The sequence below is a fragment of the Vitis riparia genome, chromosome 5 (assembly GCF_004353265.1).
Source record: "Vitis riparia cultivar Riparia Gloire de Montpellier isolate 1030 chromosome 5, EGFV_Vit.rip_1.0, whole genome shotgun sequence".
Taxonomy (NCBI): domain Eukaryota; kingdom Viridiplantae; phylum Streptophyta; class Magnoliopsida; order Vitales; family Vitaceae; genus Vitis; species Vitis riparia.
In genome coordinates, this window is record NC_048435.1 from 22,956,221 (window position 1) to 22,976,550 (window position 20,330).

Below are 20,330 nucleotides of genomic sequence, written 5' to 3' on the forward strand. Positions count from 1 at the left end.
TTTGATTTTTCATTTCTTTTCTGCAACGTTTCTCAAATTTATCATGTAATTACAATTAAAATTCCAGAAAATTCAAACAAGAACCTTGTTGATAATTCTGATAATAATGGAATGCTAATGACCCTTGATTTGTATGAATCTGCAATCATCGCAAATTATGAGCTTTACTTCATTAATAATGAACTCTGATTCACTCAGTACTTAAAATTTTTCCCCATTATTTCCAAAAAAAAAAATTATAGAGTAAAAAAAAAAAAAAACCTATAGAATGAATAATACGATCAAAGTATGAAAATATAGAAGAAAAAAATGTGATCAAAAGAAAAAAATAACGTGATCATTCACATAATATCGCAAAATTTTAGGGTATTGAATTGTTACCGATTGTAGATATAATCCAAAATGTTAAAATGCAAATTGAAAATTGAAAGTGTATATTAAAATTTAGATTATTGGATGATGGTATATATTTTTGAAGTAGAAACAAATAGGATTAGTTAGAAACAAATCATATAAGGTACAAAAGAATAAAATTAAGGTATAAAATAATGAGACCAGATTTAGATACAAAGTAATGAAACCTAAAATGTGTATTAGGTATGATTTGATTGACATTATTTTTTGTGTCTAATTGGTATTATAATAGTAGACGATAGAGATGACAATTTGTATTGGTGGGTTGTGTTCGCATTGTGTCAAAGTTTAAAAATTCTATTAGATAGGTCAACTTAAATCTAACATGAATACTAATTGGGTTAAAAACATTTATCCAAATATTATTTAGTTATTAAATAAGTAACACATAGTGTAATCCAGTTAATAATCAAATCTATCAATTTAATAATTAGATTGAGTTAGATCTTATATTAGTCTATATAATTAATGTTTCAATTAAACATATTTATCATTGAATTGGATGGTTTACTAGTCAAATGTGAGTTAGATATTTAGAATTATAATTTGTTTAATCAATATGATTATTAAATGAGTCAATTCAGATCAAATTCGTATCATGCAAGTTGATTTCAAAACTACGTATTTATTAAATAAGTTATGTATGTCCACATAAATTTGATCAAAATCCAATTATACTAAACTCAAACCCGTGAAAAGTGTGTTGGATTTGAGTTATGTTGTCAAATCATGTTAAACTTTGTCACCCTTACTAAATAGTGTTTGATGTTGCGATAAAATGTTTTTAATGAAAGTTAAGGTTTGGATGGGAGAATTTGAAAGTTAAAGAGACGGTAAATTTGTCATTTTATATTCATAATTTATTTACAAGAAATTTTAAATGCATCCACTAAAACTCTTTTTTACTACATCCATCTTCTAAGAAAAGGTGAGCAGCCATGGATTGTTTGTTCTTCACTACATAGAAAAACCTTTCTTATCATTTCACCTTCAACCCCATAATCTTTCCTTTGGGAGCTTCAAAATCATAAACCTTGTCTCCAATTCTATTTTCATTTCATTGTCTGCAATCCTCTCTTTTCTCCGTTGATTTTCAAGTATTTTCTTTTTTTTTTTTCATTCTTTCTTTCCTTTTTTTTTTTTTTTTTGGGTGGGCTAGCTAGAAAATGATGGTATGAGTTGAATTTTAGTGAATTAATTTCTACTTTCATTTGACAGGTTTACATAGAGATGGGCTTCACACAATCATCAAAATTGCTTGTATTCTCGATTCTCATACTTTTAGCACTAAATTTTACACAAATTTCAGGTGAGAGTTCTTATGCTTGCCAAGGAAAAAATATAAAGAAAAAATAGAAGAAAGGGAAAAGTGACGAAACTCTTGTATATAAAAAAATTAAATAAATTTAAAATGTTTTAGTTTCTAATTAATTTTAATTATATTTGATTTTCTTTTGAATTTTTTAATGGTAAATCAAACTCTAGAAAATTAAACTTTGTTTGAGAAATATTTTCAAAAACAGTTTTAAAAACCTATTTTATAAATTAGTGGTTTGCTTGAGAACTTGAAATGCTCTTTAACACGTTTTTTACTGTTTTAAAAATAACTTTTATATGACGTGTTTTGTATATAATCATTCTCCATATTTATATAATTATTTTTAAATTTAACAGTTTATTTTCCTTTTCTTTTAGAACCAAAGATAAATGATTTTCCATGATTTTCTCATGTTTGGATTTGATGGAAAAGAATAAGGAAAAAAACTAAAAAATTATTAAAAGATTTTTCTTGAAAAAATGAAAATGGAATTTTCTCTTATATGGACAATCAATTTTTTCTTACTTTTTTTCTTTCCTTTTCTTTAATCTTTGTTTTCTTTTCTCGAACTTTCCAGAAATCAAACATAACTTTCAAATCTTTGTAATCCATTTCAATTCAGTCTTTTTTGCCATCAATTTATTGAATAGTAATGTTTGGGCCGAAAGTTAAACCAGGCCCAGTTCAACCCAACTGAGTTGTCCTCACCTGAGTCGACTCGCCCGTTCCAATACTGGTCATCTCTGAGTTGAGGCTGTTTTTTTTTTTGGTTATTTTATTTTATTTATTTTTATTTTTCAGGTTTACCTAGAACTTAGAAGTGACTTGCTTCAAACAGAGAATGCCTCAGCTCATTAGACACTCAGATGGCACAGCAAGGGTGGACCCTTTAGACCGTTTGCACAAATACCGAGGTGTCTATGCATCACAAACGAGCATGATTGAAGTGTAATATTTTGATTCATTAAAAAATTTAGCTCGAAATGAAAAAACTGTCAGTTGATTCCGTAAATTGTAAAGTCAACTGTATTTACAAGCTGTTAGAAATACTGAAAGATTGTATTGTATTTCCTGAGAGAAAGAATATACATCAGTGCCTTTATATAGGAGACATATGTGTGCGGTACAAGTAACCTAACTGGGCCTAAAGCCCATAACATAATATACCCATAATATACATTAACAGCCCCCCTCAAACTCAAGGTGGATGTGAGACCAACTTGAGGTTGTCAATTAAATCACGAGTGCGTCTTGTAGGAAGTGACTTGGTGAAGATATCTGCAAGCTGATCTTTGGAGGAGACGAAGAAAAGCTTAAGAGCACCATGGACAAGATGATAACGGATAAAATGACAATCAATCTCGATGTGTTTAGTCCATTCATGAAAGACATCATTGTGAGCAATATGAATGGCACTCTGGTTGTCACAATAAAGAGGAGTAGCAGAGGAGGTGGACACACCCAAATCCTTAAGAAGCCATCTTAGCCAAAGGAGCTCCGATGTGGTATCAGCAAGGGCACGATATTCTGCTTCAGTACTGGAGCGGGCCACAAAAGTTTGTTTCTTACTTCTCCAAGAAATCAAAGAAGAACCAAGAAGGAAGCAGTAACCTGTAGTGGACCTACGATCAGTAGGATCTCCTGCCCAATCAGCATTAGAGAATGCACGGAGTACAAGAGGAGATTGAGTTAAGTAGAAAAGGCCATGAAAAATGGTACCCTTCAGGTATCGAAGAATGCGCAGAACAGCAACATAGTGAGTTGATCGTGGAGCAGACAAATACTGGCTCACCTGATGAACAGCATAGGAGATGTCTGGACGAGTAACTGTGAGATAAACTAAGCTGCCAACCAATCGTCTGTAAAGAGAAGGATTGGACAATGGTTTCCCCCCGGAGGGTGTCAGATGCGCATTAAGTTCGACTGGAGTGTCAACATTCTTACTGTCAGTGAGTCCGACTTGAGACAGCAAATTAGAAGCATACTTGGCTTGAGTAATATAAAGACCATCTGTGGAATGAGTAATTTCAAGACCCAGAAAATAGCTGAGATGTCCAAGATCTTTCATCTCAAACTACTGACTGAGAAAATCCTTGAGTTCTTAAATGCCACTAAGGTCATTACCAGCTATGATCATATCATCCACATATAGAAGAAGCAAAATAGTGCCTTTATCAGTACGACGAAGAAATAAGGCAGAATCATATGGACTGGCAGTGTAACCCAAGCGAAAAATAGTGGAGCTGAACTTGGCAAACCAAGCTTGTGGGACTTGTTTAAGACCATAAAGTGCACATCGAAGATGACAAACCTTGTTTGATTCAACAGAGAGACCAGGAGGAGGTTGCATATAGACTGCTTCACTCAGATCCCCATTAAGGAAGACTTTTTTAACATCCATCTGAAAAAGGTCCCATTGACGAGCAGCAGCAACAGCTAAGAGAGCACGAACAGATGAGATACGAGCAACTAGAGCAAAAGTCTCTTCATAATCAATCCCACATTCCTGTGTAAAGCCTTTGGCAACAAGACGAGCCTTGTAGTGCTCAACGGATCCATCAGAGAGAGTCTTGATCTTATAGATCCACTTACAACCAACCACAGACTGTCCAGGAGGGAGAAGAACCAGGTCCCAAGTATGGTTTTTGGTTAATGCATCAAGTTCCTCTTTCATAGCAATCTGCCATAAAGGGTCAGTAGAGGCCTCACGATAGGTTTGAGGCTCGTGAAGTGTAGCAAGGGTAATGTAACAATGATAGTCAAGTAGGTTTGGAGGAATGGATCTTACCCGGGTTGAGTGGCGAGGTGGAATGTCTTGTGGAGGATCTTCAGGCAGAGTAGGAGCAGGGGACCCAGTCTCAAAGTGGGGTAGCTCGTCATCAATCTGTTCATCTGCAACCTGTCTAGGAGAAGCATAAAAAATATCTGGAGAGAAGTCCAAAGGAGGATCAAAAGTATTTGTAGAAGGAACAAGAGACTCATCTGGAAAGATTTCTAAAACAGAGGAGTTAGTCAAGGAAGAACGAAAGTGAGAGAGTTCAACAAACAATCGATGTTCCCAAAAGACAACATTACGAGAAACACGAAGACGATGAGAGACAGGATCATAACACCTATACTCCTTTTGAGTTTCACCATAACCAAGGAAACAACAGAGTCTAGAGCGAGGCTCAAGTTTGTTGTGCTCATGAGACTGAAGAAGAACAAAACAAACAGATCCAAATGAGCGAAGGTGATGATAGACAGGGGGTGACCCAAAGAGACGCTCATACGGAGTCTGATTATGGATGACAGCACTTGGAATACGGTTAATTGCATGAACATCATGAAGAGCCGCTTCACCCCAAAATGGGGCAGGAATTTTGGCAGAAAGAAGTAGAGCACGAACAGTGTCAAGAATATGACGAAGTTTTCTTTCGACTCGACCATTTTGCCGAGAGGTACCTGGACAAGTTAGATGATGTACAGTGCCATAGGAATGTAATAGAACTTGAAACGCATGTTGAGTATATTCAAGAGCATTATCAGATCGAAAGGTTTTGATACGTTTGGAGAATTGTGTTTCAACCATTTTTGCAAAATTGCTATATATTGATAAAATTTCGGAACGAGATTTCATAGGGAAAATCCAACTATAACGAGAATAATCATCAATAAAAACAACAAAGTATCGAGATCCACCAATACTAGCAACAGGAGAAGGTCCCCAAACATCAGAATGAATTAACTTAAAAATACTATTAGAAATGGATTCACTGTTATTAAAAGACAAAGCTGGCTGTTTTCCTAACTGACAAGAAGTACAATAAAAAATGTCTTTAGACACAGAACCCAACAGACCCCTAGACACTAACTGTTGTACCCGAGATGATGATGCATGACCAAGATGAGAATGCCAAAGTGCAAGAGAAGGTAAGGAAGAAACTGCAGCAGCTGCAGTAGCAATAGAAACAAGAGCAACAGGTGGAAGATGAAGATTGCTCACGGGAAACATACGCCCAACTCTAGGACCGGTCCCAAGCTCCTGCCCTGTCCTCGGATCCTGCACAATACACACAGAATAGTAAAAAATAAGGCGATAACCTAGTTCAGCTAATTATCCCACAGAGCACAAATTATAGGATAGGTCCGGAACATGGAAGACTCTAGGAACAGAAAGATTAGAGGTTGAATCAAAACCTAGACTATTCCCATGCATGGTGGAACCATCAGCTATATGAATATTTAGAGGATGTGGTGCAGGGTCAAGTTTGGAGAATAGGGATGAGTGAAGTGTCATGTGATTGCAGCAGGCAGAATCAAAAAGCCAAGTTTGAGACTTACCAGGTAGAACAGATAAGGCAGTGGAAAGAGATGCATTACCAGCCAAACGAACAACCTGAGCTATGATCTCCTGTAGTTCAGTGGAGGAGAGGTTGATAGTAGATCCAGAAGACTTGGACTCAACTGAGGTGGAAGCCATTGGCGGAGTAGGCTCAATATTAGCAACAACAGCAGTAGATTTGTTACGACGGTAACAAGTCTCAATGGTGTGGCCAGGACGCTTGCAATAGTTGCAGAACTTTTTGTTGGTCTGCTTGCGACGATTGCTAGAGCCATAAGAATCACCTGATTGTTGGGGTTGCTCTATGAGTGGAGTAGATGGAGTAATAGCCAAAACATTGAGCTTATTCTGGGCTTGAAGGGTTGCAAGACGAGTTTCTTCTCTAACCAACTCATTTACAGCAGTATCAAGAGAGGGAGCAGGACTGCGATTGAGTAGCTGACCATGAATGGGCTCAAAGTCCTTGTGAAGTGACATCAAGAATTCATAGAGGCGAAATTCATCTCTAATGGAAGCATATTGCTGAGCATGTCCAAGTTGGATCAGAAAGGTCAATTTGGTCCCAAATAAAGCGAAGAAGATCATAATAGTCATTGATGGATTGCCCTGGTTCTTGCCTGAGTTGATGTAATTCAACCACTAACTGATATTTCAGGGATCCATGAGTAGCGGAGTACCTTTTGGCCAACATATCCCATGCAGATTTTGCATCATCAAAGCTGCCCATCAGATTGGAAATAGAGGGAATGGAAGTGTTCCGAATCCATGTGAGGATCATGTGGTTATGACTATCCTATTCAATCATGCGATTAAGAAAAACAACATCTCCTTCACTTGCTCCCTTGACAGGAATAGTCATTGCACCAATACAATAATGCTAGAGCATGCGACCCTTAAGAAAACTGCGCATAGCTTGAGACCAAGATAAGTAATTTTTATTTCCCTCCAATACAGTATTGATGGGGTGAGAAAGAAAAATACCCTTTTTATCCATTTAGAGACACAATATGCAAAAACAGACTGCAAAAGTGAAATCTACGCGAAAAACTGGGTAAGGAGGACCTGGTCAACCTTGGAAAAGTCAACGGTGGTCAAACGGTCAAAGTCAACAGTCAACACTGATCAAAGTCAACAGTCAACGTTGGTCAACGGTCAGCTGGTCAACGGATGACGTGGAGATGATGTCAGCTAGGGCTAGCGTGGCACTGACACGTCATCAGTGGTGACGTAGCTAGGGCTGACATGGCGCTGACGTGGCAGAGAGGATGACGTCAGCAGAACAAGCCTGGCGAGTGGAGGCGCGTGTGGCACGTGATCAGCGTCGCCGAATCTTTGGGCGGCGCGTGAGGGCGCGTGCGAGCTCCGATGGCGACGAGGTTTCCACGAATGTGTAGATCGGCGCTGGACGATCTCACTGGTACCGTCAAAATTGAAATCGGAGCAATATTCGCAGCGGTGATGCGAAAAACAGTGATCTTGTGCGGTGTGAAACTCCTTAAGGACGGTGGCTGTAGGTCCGGAACCCAAGGACGACGCCTAGATGACGTCGGAGGTTCAACGGCAAAAGGCTGCGACGGCAGTTGTGATGGCGGAAGCGTTAAAAAGAAAGGAAGTCACACTAATGAAGACAGACTGCTAAGAAAGGGTGAGAGCAGTGGCTTTGATACCATGTTAGAAATACTGAAAGATTGCATTGTATTTCCTGAGAGAAAGAATATACATCAGTGCCTTTATATAGGAGGCATATGTGTGCGGTACAAGTAACCTAACTGGGCCTAAAGCCCATAACATAATATACCCATAATATACATTAACACAAGCATTCCTGAATATGTCATTGGAGTAGCATGGCTTCTGTGTCGAGTGGGATATGGAGGATTTCTGCTGATAACCACCTTTTACTGTAGAAGCGATGAGAGAAAGCTGAAGAAGAAGAAGAAGAGATCAACCAACAATAAGCTGGCCTATTCTCCTTGCTTCATTCTTCGCAATCCTCGCAATGTAAGTCATGTCTACGGTATAATTCTTCGGATAAATTTAAATAATGTTATAAATGAAATGAGTTTTTATCTTAGGAATAGAGTTAAAACTTGTTAGGTTGGTTGAACCGAGCTTAATCTGAATTAAGAAATAATCAACCCAATCCTAATTTAACTCGACCTCTAACTTAATATGTTCTGTGATCTTGATATGTTTGCAGAGCAGTGATGGGATTGGTTCTTGGAGAGAACGCGAGGTCCCATTCCAGAGCTCAAACAGTGGTGGACATTATCATAGAGACAGCGAATGGGGCATCAGGAACCATCCATAACATAACAGGGGCAATGAGAAACATAAGACATGATTTAGAAGCAGCTGATGTAGGTACTGAAGCTTCCAACTTCCTCTCCTCCACTTCTCATAAACTTGATGCTGGAGCTGCAAATATACAAAGAGAAGCTAGGAGGCGCTGGCAGTTGATCGACAAGGTTCTGAACATAGTTTACATAATAGCCACTGTGATCATTTCTTTGAACCTGGTTGCTGTCATTGCCCTTTCTGGTTTGTGCATTACCCCTCATCAATCTGCATTCATCATATGTTTCCAGTATTAGTTTGGGATCAGTCTCAAATTTTCTCATTCTGCAGTTTCTGGGCTTTTGAAGTTCTGGAGGGCACTTCACTGGCAAGTAAACTCAACCGTTCAAATGCTTTATATATATTACTCATTTTAATTTTGTAGATGCGTTTTAATCCCTCTTCTCTACTAGCCTTTTTGTTCTGAAAACCATGAAAAAGATGCAGGGAAATTCATTACTTTCAGGTTCACGGGCGATTCATGCACAGCCCTTGAAGACTTCGAACAAAATCCATACAACAGCAGTCTGAGCGCCATCATTCCATGCGATGAATTACTTTCTGCAAAACCAGTCTTCTCAGATGTTAGTTCAGGGATCTACAACCTTGTAGACGGGGTAAATGCATGTATTGGGAACTCATTTGTATGTGAAACACTTACTGATTCAGTCTTTCTTTCTCGCTTGGGAAAATTACAGGTGAATAGTAACATATCGTCCCTAGAGAGAAGCATTTCTCTGAAGCTGCCTCGTGTCTGCAATCCTTTCTCAGCCCCACCGGAGTACCAATTCCAACCCGAAAGCTGCCCTGCTGGTACAATTCCGATATCAAAGATTCCTGAGGTATGCCTACTCACAACTTATTCTTCCAAAGTTTCCATGAAACCTCAACAATTGTGAAGTTCTTGTCTCGTGTTTCTTGAAGGTGTTGGAGGTATTTACTCGCTCTGATGTCTGTAAAGATGGACAATTCATCCCAGCTAGTAACTTCAAAATAGTGGAAATTTACACAACTTCAATTCAGAGCCTGCTGAATGTCTACTCGGGTATGGAAAATCTGGTTGAATGTCAGATGGTTAAGGATGCTTTTTCTGAGATCATTATCAAACACTGTAAACCATTGAAGAGATACGTTTGGATCGTCTGGGCTTCAATGATTTTTCTTTCACTGGCTATGGTAGTTTTGGTTCTGGTATGGATAATAAAAGCTTGTCATGAGCAAGACTCTCATTTTGCAGATGGGTCGGTGAGACCGGATGGTTTAATAGCAAATATGGTGGAATAACAGTAGCTCAGATCATAGTTCAGTCTAATAAGTTGATTATGGGAGGAAGACATACTCCCAAGTTGTAGAAACCCTGATATATCAGAATATACAGGAGAATAAAGAGAAGATAAATATCTCTATAGAGGGGATGAGATTTGTACTGGAGTGAGAAATTCTTTGAACACGAAGAAACATATACAATATTTTTTTTTCCTTCCTCTTTGGTTGTCTGGGGACCAACTCCATGAAGGAAAGTAGGCAGATTTGTCAAGCAATAAGATGTTGGGTTCAATCAATTTCACATCAGCTATATGTTGCACCCAATATGAGAGAAGCTAATACTTTATCCACATGCCTTCCAAATTGAAGAAGAGAAATCATCAAATTGTGACTCATTGATCATGATCAAAGAAGAGAATTGTATAAAATGCATAACAAGCTCTGCCCACAGCCCATCCTCCCCTGTTTGGATGCTCACAAGCTTTGCCCATTATTCAAATGGTTACTCCATTCAGTCCAGATACAATCATTAAACAAACCACTAGATATCACACGCAGAAATTCATTGAATACATGACAATCCAATAATAAAAAACCATAGAGCATTTAGAAGGTGAAGAATACAAGAAAATTAGCATGAATCGTAAGAACAATAGAGCAAGCAGAAGGGATGCGGGGAACTCCATTATTGTAGGTTATGAATCACCTCCCAGAATTGCTGGGTATTACCTCCAATAGCAAAGCACTGCAACACAAAGCATAACCGTGTATCAGGTGGCCAGTTGTGCTGAGAAATCATCTCATTTATACGCAAAAGCAAAGGAACACACTTACCAAAGCTGGAGGTCTGCTAAGCAAAATCAGTGGGCATATCTGTTAACTTCACTTGCAAAAGAGCTCTGTGATGCAATGCTTCAGGAAGCATCTTCAACCTCATGCAGCCCCTAATATCTAGAGCTCGGAGAGCTTGCAGCGCTCCTTCCTCTACATTCCATTCCTCCAGTTGCTCTAGTATCCATAGTTTCAGAACTCGAAGCTGAGAAAAGCCTCCTAAAGAGCAACGCATGTTGTTTCCTGTATAAGATTTGGCCAACAAGCTAAGAATTTTTAGGTTGGGAAGCTTGTCTAATGTTTCCATTGGGTCTTCTTTAAGCTCTGACCCTGATAAGGTAAGGTCTATGAGGCCGTGTGGGAACTCAGACACAATAGATGGATTCTTTAACCTCCCAAGCAAATAAAGACAAGAGAGACTGACATGGCCTGTCAAGGGCTTCAAGTCTAGATCCCCAACTTGATTCTGTTCATCAATGGACTTGAGGCTTAAAGACCGAAGATGCTTAGACTTCAGAACCCATTCAGCCATTGCCTCCTGTTGAGATGACAATAAGCGACATTTTAATCCCAATTTTTGAAGATTGACGAACCGGTCTAGGCCATCCTTCACTGGAGCCTCTTCATCTACAAATAGTCCAACAAGGACCTGGAGGGTTGAAAAAGATCCGACCCTAGGTTGAGGCACAGACTGACAATGGCATCTCTCATTCAAGTACAATCTTCGAATCGGTTGCATGTTCCAGATTGAACTAGGAAGAGTGATAATGTTGGTATGCTTCAGATCCAGTACTTGAAGATTCTCCAACTTCTTTATAAAAGATGGAAGCATATCTAAGAAGGTTGATCTCAAGCCAAGGTACCTCAATCGAGTTAGATTACCTAGTGCCCCTGGTAAGTTAGGTCTGAATACATTTTCAAGATCAAGCACCCGCAATAGTAGCAAGCAATTGCTGGAAATGCATCGATGAAGAAAGTTTCCTATGTCTTCTCCTGGTTTGTTTCCTTCTCGAGTATCAAATGATAAAAGAGAGACAACTCCTCGATAGAGAGGTTGCAAAGAGGAAGAATCTATGTTGTGATTACCATGGATATGATCAAAGGTGATGTCTTCTTTGTCAAGGTGATCGATAAGGCGACGAATCATACCAGTGCTTGGGGATAAATGAGATGTTGTTTTTGTATGAATTTGAAGAAATGTGGCGTTCAGATCTTTTGATAACCAGCATTGTTGGAGGGCACCAGGGAGGCAACAAGTTTTGATGTTCCCGTTGCGCTTCTTCTTTGTCACTCGAACCATTCCCTCGGCTATTAACTGTATTAAGCACCTCTCTGCAACATCTTCTGGAGCTTCATCCTCACCCTTTGCTTGCACCAAACCCTCTGCAACCCACAATGCGGTCAATCTTCTTGCTGGGATTTCAAAATCTTGAGGAAATAGACCAAAGTAAAAGAGACACTGCCGCGTGTACAAGGGTAAATCCTTACTGATCCTGGACAAGGGGTAAGACCAAAACTGTTCTTGGTCACGATTGAGCTGTTGAAGTGCATTGGACCACTCCTCAATGGTTAGACCCTTCTGTGACAACATATTTGCTAATTTTACAATTAGCATTGGCAACCCTCCACATGTTCTCACAATTTCCTTTCTAAGCGTTTGCAGTTGTTGGGGTATGTTTACCTTCAAAGCATGAGTGAACAATGTCCAGCTCTCATCGTTTCCTCGTAATCGAACTGCATGATGAACACTCCTCCTTTCGAGTTCTGAAGGTAGACTCCTCGAGCGACTGATCAAGATCACTCTACTTCCATTTGATGCATCTGGAAAAGCTTCCACCATTCGATTCAAGAAATTAGTGCTGGATGCATCATCAAGAACTATGAGGTACCTCTTGCCTGTTAAGAAAGCATTGAGTTTATGTGCCATTTCTGCATCATCAGGATCTATGAGGAACCTCTCGCCTCCAAGTGTCATTTCTCTGTAGTTAGTATGCTCTCCCATTATGTCTCTGAAAGAATTATGCTCATGGGTTGCGGACGTCCAAGCACGAAATGGGAAATGATCCACAACAGCTTTATTGTTATAGATCGACTTTGCTAGTGTTGTCTTACCAATGCCTGGCATACCCACAATTGAAATCACAGAAAAACTCGTATCATCTGAGAGCAACCATGTCATGATTGCATGAACATCATCATCAAAGTTAATAACATCAAGTTCTTGTGTCTGTTGTGGTTCTTGTGTTGGGGGTTGTGGGATTGGGGGTGCATACCTTGGCACTGGACTATGGCCATGAGCTCGTTCTGGCCTCCTACTGGAGAGGTCTAGGATCTGGGCAGATATCTGGTCCATCTTCATGACAAACTTATGCTGAGCTATCAAATGGCCAAAACCCAAAACATCTCTCCTCAGAGCTCCCAACCAACTTCTTCCTTTCTGTTCTCTGCTGTTGAGGAATTGGTCAATGACATCCTCTGTGGAATGGCATACTTGGCACAGTTCATCAATCCAAACCCTCCATCTATTATCTAATTCTACTGATTCTAAATCTCTCAGGAAATCATTCATCAACCTGAACTTGTCTTGGACCTGTCTGGCCGACTTCTTCACTCTGGTAGGAAGTGCCCTCTGATCTAGCAGAGCTGTAACTTTCTTTATAACAGGTGAAACAACTGTGTTTGATATTTTCTGATCAAATGCTGAGCTCCTCTGTGACCAGTCTATTTCTTCAATGTCTTGCGGAGGGTCCAAAGAACAAGAACATAGTTCACCACTAGATCGGGGGCTTCTTATGAAGTTGATCATCATCATCATCCTCCACATCATAGGCAACATCTACTAATTCCTCGGTGAATTCAAAACCCCCTCCATCCCCAGTTCCCCTCACTTCTCTTTCAATCCATTCTACCGCTTCTTCAACTCCAAGCAAAGCAGTTGGTTGTTGATGGAGCAGAGAAAGGAGTTTGTCTACAACCCTCTATGCAACGCTTTTGAACAAATCTTCCGAAGATCGCTTGGTCATGCTGCTCAACTCCACGAGCTCATTGTCCACCATCTTCTCGCATCTGGATAAGGTGTTTGCGATGATGTCTTCTGTTTCATGTATCTGCTTGATCAGCACCACCTCATTGTCCATCTCCTTGTCTTCCTCCTGTGTTGTATGCATGGGAATCAAGGATCAACACAAATGAAATCTTTGGTTCTGAGACCACGAAGTCTGCTTGGTTTTGATTTATCTCATCCAGATGCCACAATCTTCCTCCACCTGTATTATCATTCGTAGGAAAACTGAGTCAGTGGTTTAAGTTATTTTCTAAGTTGGAAACTAAGGGGAGTTAGCGTATTAATTCAAGAAATTTGACCAAGAAAGTTCCAAGAACGACTATGGAGATGAATGAGTCTGGTAATCTCCACGAAACCTCCAAGAAATGTCGGTGCAGGCAGATGTGGACCGAGTCAGTGGTTTGAAATTTTCTTAATTACATTAAAATAAATATATTTTATAAATAATTAAAACCTTATAATTTTTTCTAACTTATTTTAAAAATATTTTATTATATATATTAAAAATAAGAAAATAAAAATTAAATTAAATTAATTTTTTGAAATTAAATTTTATATATAATCAGGATTGAGTAGGGTGTGACAAGATAATACCCAAATCCGTCTCGAATCCATCTAACATTTTTACAAAAATCCCAAATCTATCCAAAATCTGGTTATTTAAATTTTAAATTTGTCTTATTAGGGATGAGGTGGGTTGGGTATACCGTCCCTATTTGAGCGCATATGAGTTTTGATTTTGTTTTCACTTACAACTCTATAAGGCTTAGAAAGTAAGATTCAATAAAACCCTCTTTCGACTCTTGTTCATATTTGATATTATGATGATGAGAGGTTCAAGATATGCAAAAGAATGCATAAGGGCGTAGCAACAAGAGATTCTTGTACATGGATACATGATTTTTTTTCCCTTCTTTAACTTGTTTTTCTAAGTAGTTTCGTGTACGAATAAAACATTGGATTCAGAAAAATTGCTATCTGACCAAGTTGCACTCACCAAACTTGCAGTCTAAGTCATTGATTTAAACACCTGAATATGTTCCATTGAGTAAGAATATAAAGAAATGAAATTAATATTATGTAAGGTATGATTATGAAAAGAGGAAAAAGGCGAACTATAAGAAAAATTCCTGCTGCTAAAATAGGAATAGGCCCCTCAATTGCATCGGCGAAATTGTACTCCGAGTCGCCCAATCTGAGCTTGGCTCAAACCTTTTTCCCTAAGCTTGGGTTGAAATCGGTTAGGCTCTTCATAGAATCTGGTTAAGCGGGTTAGTAAGTTCAAAAGCCTACTGAATGGTGAAATCTGATATTGAAGTAGCAGAAATGCTGAAATCTGGAACAGCTAAAGCAGATCATAGTTCAATCTAACAAATGGCAAACAGTTGATTAGAGCAGGAAGACATACTGATACACACAGGCAAGTTATAGAAACTTTGGAATCAGATAAAGAAACAAGTTTTTTACAGAATTCTGCAATTGCACTTGACTGACAAATCTTTGTACAGGAGAAACCACATACATAATTTTTTCCTTCTTTTGTTTGTCTAGGGACAAACCCCATGAAGGGGATTCAAGCAGATTTGTGAAGGGAAAATATATTTGGTCAAGTCAATTTCAGTTTCACACCAGCAATATGTTGCATCCATGAGAGAAGCCAACTAAATACTTTACCCACATACCTTCCAAACTATACAAACTTGTTTGATAATCCACTAGAAGAGAAATCATCAAATGCCTACAGCCTCTGCCCACAGCCCATCCTCCCCGGTTTGGGTGCTTACAAGCTTTGTCCATTATTCAAATGGCTACTCCATTCAATCCAGGTGCAATCATTAGCAAAAAAATCAGTAGATATCACACCCAGAACTTCATTGAATACATGACAATCCAGTAATACAGAACACACAACTGCTCTTTCTGACTTCAACGTAATTAGTACCACAACAATTTACATTTAGAAGGTAATGACTACAAGAAAATTAGCTTGAATAGTAACAACAATATAGAAAGCAGAAGGGATGGAGGTCTGCTAAGCAAAATGACTAGGCATGTCTGTTAACTTCACTTTCAAAAGAGCTCTGTGATGCAATGCTTCAGGAAGCATCTCCAACTTCATGCATCCCCTAATCTCTAGATCTCGGAGAGCTTGCAGTGCCCCTTCCTCCACATTCCATTCCTCCAGTTGCTCTAGCTTCCATAGTTTCAAAACTCGAAGCTGAGAAAAGCCTCCAAAAGAGCAATGCATGTTCTTTCCCGTATAGGAATTGGCCAACAAGCTAAGAATTTTTAGGTTGGGAAGCTTATCTAATGTTTGCATTGGGTCGTCTTTAAGTTCTGAACCTGATAAGGTAATGTCAATGAGGCTGTGTGGCAATGCAGGCACAATAGAGGGATTCACTAACCTCCCAAGCAAATAAAGACAAGAGAGATTGACATGGCCTGTCAAGGGCTTCAAGTCTAGATCCCCAACTTGATTTTGTTCATCAATGGATTCGAGCCTTAAAGACCGAAGACGGTTCATCTTTAGAACCCATTCAACCATTGCCTCCTGTTGAGATGACAATAAACGACACGTTAATCCCAATTTTCGAAGATTGACAAACCGGTCTAGACCATCCTTCACTGGAGTCTCTTCATCTACAAGAAGTCCAACAAGGACCTGGAGGGTTGAAAAAGATCCAGCCTGAGGTTGAGGCATAAGGTTACTATGACATCTCTCATTCAAGTACAAAATTCGTAGTTGTTGCAGGTTCCAGACTGGAATAGGAAGGGTGGTGATGTTGGTATGCTTCACATCTAGTACTTGAAGGCTATGCAACTTCTTTATAAAAGATGGAAGCTTATCTAAGAAGGTTGATCTCAAGCCAAGATACCTCAGTCGGTTTAGTTTACCTAGTGCCTCTGGTAACTTGGGTTTGAATACATTTTCAAGATCAAGCACTCGCAGTTGTAACAAGCAACGTCCAGAAATGCACCGATGAAGAAAGTTTCCCATGTCTTCTCCTGGTTTGCTTCCTTCTCGAGTGTCAAATGATAAAAAAGAGATCACTTGTTGGTAGAGAGGTTGCAAATGGGAAGAAGCCATGTGGTCATGACAACCATGGATATGACTAAAGGTGACGTCTTCTTTGTCAAGGTGATCGGCAAGACGACTAATCATACCTGTGCTTGGGGATAAATGAGATGTTTTTTCCATGTGAATTTGAAGAAATGTGGTCTCCTGAGCTTTTGATAACCAGTACTGCCGGAGGGCACTAGGGAGGCAACATGTTTTGATGTTCCCATTGCGCTTCTTCTTTGTAATTTGAACCATTCCCTCGGCTATTAGCTTTATTAAACACCTCTCTGCAACATCTTCCGGAGCTTCATCTTCACCCTTTGCTTGCACCAAACCCTCTGCAACCCACAATGCGATCAATCTTCTTGCTGGGATTTCAAAATCTCGAGGAAATAAACCAAAGTAAAAGAGACATTGCCGCATGTACAAGGGTAAATCCTTATTGATCCTGGACAAGTGGTAGGACCAAAGTTGTTCCTGGTCATGATTGAGCTGTTGAATTGCAGTGCACCACTCCTCAATGGTTAGACCCTTCTGTGACAACAAATTTGCTAATTTTATGATTGCCAGTGGCAACCCTCCACATGTTCTCTCAATTTCCCTCCTAAGCGTGAGTAGTTGTTGGGGTATGTTAACCTTCAAAGCATGAGTGAACAATGCCCAGCTCTCATCGTTTCCTCGTAATCGAACTGCATGATGAACACTCTTTTGGAGTTGTGAAGGTAGGCTCATGGAGCGAGTGGTCAAAATCAGTCTACTCCCATTTGATGCATCTGAAAATGTTGTAACCAGTAGGTTGAAGAAACAAGCATTATATGCATCATCAAAAACTATGAGACACCTCTTACCTGCCAACAAAGAAATGAATTTCTGTCTCATTTCTTCTAGTGTCATGAGGCATATTTCTTGTCTCATTATGTGTTCCAAAAATTCCCAAGTTTCAGATGTCCAAGCTCGAAATGGGAAATGATCCACAACAGCTTTATTGTTATAGATCGACTTTGCTAGTGTTGTCTTACCGATGCCTGGCATACCCACAATTGAAATCACAGAAAAACTTGTATCATCTGAGAGCAACCGTGTCATGATTGCATGCACATTGTCATCAAAGCCAATAGCATCAAGTTCTTGTGTCTGTTGTGGTTCTTGTGTTGGCGGTTGTGGGATTGAGGATGCATACCTTGGCACTGTACTTGGACTTTGGCCATGGGCTCCATCCGGTCTCCTAATGGAGAGGTTTTGGATCTGAGCAGATATTTGGTCCATCTTCATGATAAGCTTATGCTGAGATATCAAATGGCCAAAAGCCAAAACACCTTTCCCCAGAGCTCCCAACCAACTTCTTCTTATTTGTTCTCTGCTGTTGAGGAACTGGTCAATGACATCTTCTGTGGATCGGGATACTTGGCACAGTTCATCAATCCAAAGATTCCAAACAGTCCCCCTATCATCTAATTCTACTGCTTCTAAATCTCTCAAGAAATCATTGATCAACCTGAACTTGTCTTGTACCCGTCTGGCCTTCTTCTCCACTCTGGGAGGAAGTGCCTCCTGTGCTAGCAGAGCTGCAACTTTCTCTATAACAGGTGAAACAACTGCGTTTGCTATGTTCTGATGGAGTACCAAGCTGTCGTGAGACCAATCTATTTCTTCAATGTCTTGCGGACGGTGTATGGCACATAAACAAAACTCCTCCATTAACTCATCTGCCCTTCTGTTGGAGATATCCACGATCTTGATATATATCTTGCAAATCTCCAGAGCTAGTTTATTCTGAGACTTAAAATTGTAAAAATCGAAAACAACTCTCCCTAGAGGTTCCATCCAACTCCTAAGCTGCTCCCTTTTGTTGATGAGCTCCTCCATGACATCCACTGCAGAGCAGGAAACAGTCAAAAGTTCCTCCATCCAAACCGTTCCTCCTCTGTTGTCTAGTTCGCCCGATTCAAAAACCTTTAGAAAATAAATCATCAACCTGAATTTGTCTTGTACCCGTCTGGCCACCTTCTTCATTTCGAGATGAAGTGCCTTCTGAGCAAGCAGAGCTGTAACTCCCTCAGTCACCGGAGAAACAACTGTGTTTGCCATGCTCTGACTGTGTGCTGAGTTCAAATCCGGAGAGGCTGTTTCTTCAGTGTCTTGAGCAGGATCCAAAAGGCAGAACTCTGTAGGGCCTGAAGCAGGAAGATCAGAGAGGTTGTTGTGAAGTGGGTCATCATCAGTTGCAGTGACATCCTCCAAACTTCCTCTTCCACTTGCTTCTGCTTCTGATTTGAGCAGAAGGTTGTCAATGACATCCTCCAAATCATAGGCAACATCTACTAGTTCCTCTGTGAATTGGAAACCCCCTCCATCCCCGGTACCCCTCAGTTCTCTTTCAATCCAATCTACCTCTTCTTCAACTCCAAACAAAGCAGTTGGTTGGTGATGGAGCAGAGCAAGGAGTTTGTCTACAACCCTCGATACAACGCTCTTGAACATGTCTTCTGTGGATCCCTCGGTCATGCTGCTCAACACCTTCAGCTCATTGTCCACCATTTTCTCGCATCTGGACAAGATGTTTACGATCATGTCCTCTGTTTCTTGTATCTGCTTGATCAGCATCACCTCATCGTCCATCCCCTGGTCTTCTACGTGTCTGGTATGCATGGAAATCTTTGGTTCTGAGACCACAAAGTCTGCTTGGTTTTGGTTTATCTCATCCACCTATATCATCATTCATGGGAAAACTGATTCGGTAGTCTATTAGAGACATTTTCTAAGTTGGAAACTCAGGGGAAATAGTGTATTGATTTCCCTTAATTCCAAGAAACTACGTACACCCATAGACCAAGAAAGCTCAGTGCCTACATACCCAAGAAAAAGGACTGAAGTTCTAGCTTGAGAAAACAGTGCTTTCGATCTTATCCGTTCACCCGTGGTTGCTTTTTTACCCCTCTCGCGTTGGATTCTCATTTCTACCATTGATTCCTTTCCCTTGCATTTGTTGTCGTTTCTCTGTCATCTCGGTCCTTGGATTTCGAGGTTAGAATCACCTTTACTGATTCTCATAATAAACACTGAGATTGTGTTTGTTGTACTGTTTTTAGGGCGATCAAGTAACAAATATTTTTTCAGAAAATATTATAATTTTTTTTTTAATATTATAAGTAAGATTTGTTTAATTTTGTCCTATACCTAACTTTTTTTTTTAATATACTTTTTAGGTTAAAAGTGTTTCTTAAAATCGTTATCAAAATAACTCTAAATACTTATAATAAAAACACTTTAACTTTAATATTTTTAATTTTTGACAAAAAATAAGAAATTTGGCAAAATTAGAAAGTATTTTTCGAAAGTTAAAAAACCATTAATAATGTTTGTTAAAAGAATACTTGATAGTTAATACCTAAAACATCTTTAAAGAAAACACTTTTACTTGAACTACTTTAAATAGAAACACTTTTCAACTATAGTTTTCTAATTTTAAAAAACATATTAAATAAAAATTATTATTATTATTTTTATGAGAATTTGAGTTTTTAAGCATTTTGTAGTTATTTTTTCTTTGATGTTATATAAAGACAATTGAAAACATTGACAATATTTTAAAAACTTTTGCTTCATATATATTGTATGGTGCTTTTGGTGGAAACAAGTTAAGAAAACTGTTGTTCAAATTTGAGTTTTGGAATAGAATTTTGTTAATGAAAACAATTAAAAAGTATTTTTAAAA

General features: G+C 39.1%; 3 protein-coding genes across 3 annotated transcripts; 1 reads left to right on the forward strand and 2 right to left on the reverse strand.

The window, feature by feature from the left end:
- The first annotated feature begins 7,421 nt into the window (after positions 1-7,421).
- Positions 7,422-9,677, forward strand: LOC117915310. The gene is made up of 6 exons (XM_034830864.1): positions 7,422-7,726; positions 8,257-8,597; positions 8,685-8,721; positions 8,860-9,037; positions 9,092-9,235; positions 9,318-9,677. Exons 1-6 carry the CDS (start codon positions 7,422-7,424, stop codon positions 9,675-9,677), a joined length of 1,365 nt encoding a protein of 454 aa, XP_034686755.1.
- Positions 9,678-10,061: 384 nt separating this feature from the next.
- LOC117914837 (disease resistance protein RPP13-like) lies at positions 10,062-13,936 on the reverse strand. Its single transcript, XM_034830333.1, has 3 exons — positions 13,854-13,936; positions 10,494-13,756; positions 10,062-10,404 (listed from the first exon to the last, which is right to left on the reverse strand). The coding sequence occupies exon 2, from the start codon at positions 13,324-13,326 to the stop codon at positions 10,510-10,512; it is 2,817 nt and encodes a 938-aa protein (XP_034686224.1). The 5' UTR covers positions 13,327-13,756; positions 13,854-13,936; the 3' UTR covers positions 10,062-10,404; positions 10,494-10,509.
- Positions 13,937-15,405: 1,469 nt separating this feature from the next.
- Positions 15,406-19,432, reverse strand: LOC117914158 (putative disease resistance protein At1g59780). The gene is made up of 2 exons (XM_034829379.1): positions 17,464-19,432; positions 15,406-17,388 (listed from the first exon to the last, which is right to left on the reverse strand). Exons 1-2 carry the CDS (start codon positions 19,262-19,264, stop codon positions 15,587-15,589), a joined length of 3,603 nt encoding a protein of 1,200 aa, XP_034685270.1. The 5' UTR covers positions 19,265-19,432; the 3' UTR covers positions 15,406-15,586.
- Between the last annotated feature and the right edge of the window lie 898 nt (positions 19,433-20,330).

Bases quoted from the DNA above. Each gene is read 5' to 3' on its own strand.
- LOC117915310 (XM_034830864.1), top strand. From the start codon at position 7,422: ATGGCGACGAGGTTTCCACGAATGTGTAGATCGGCGCTGGACGATCTC. The intron at 8,722-8,859 runs GCAAGTAAACTC...CATTACTTTCAG, and splicing joins TTCTGGAGGGCACTTCACTG to GTTCACGGGCGATTCATGCA. The intron at 9,038-9,091 runs GTATGTGAAACA...GGAAAATTACAG, and splicing joins CATGTATTGGGAACTCATTT to GTGAATAGTAACATATCGTC.
- LOC117914837 (XM_034830333.1), bottom strand. From the start codon at position 13,326: ATGTTGCCTATGATGTGGAGGATGATGATGATGATCAACTTCATAAGA.
- LOC117914158 (XM_034829379.1), bottom strand. From the start codon at position 19,264: ATGCATACCAGACACGTAGAAGACCAGGGGATGGACGATGAGGTGATG. The intron at 17,389-17,463 runs GTAAGAGGTGTC...CAACATTTTCAG, and splicing joins ATTCATTTCTTTGTTGGCAG to ATGCATCAAATGGGAGTAGA.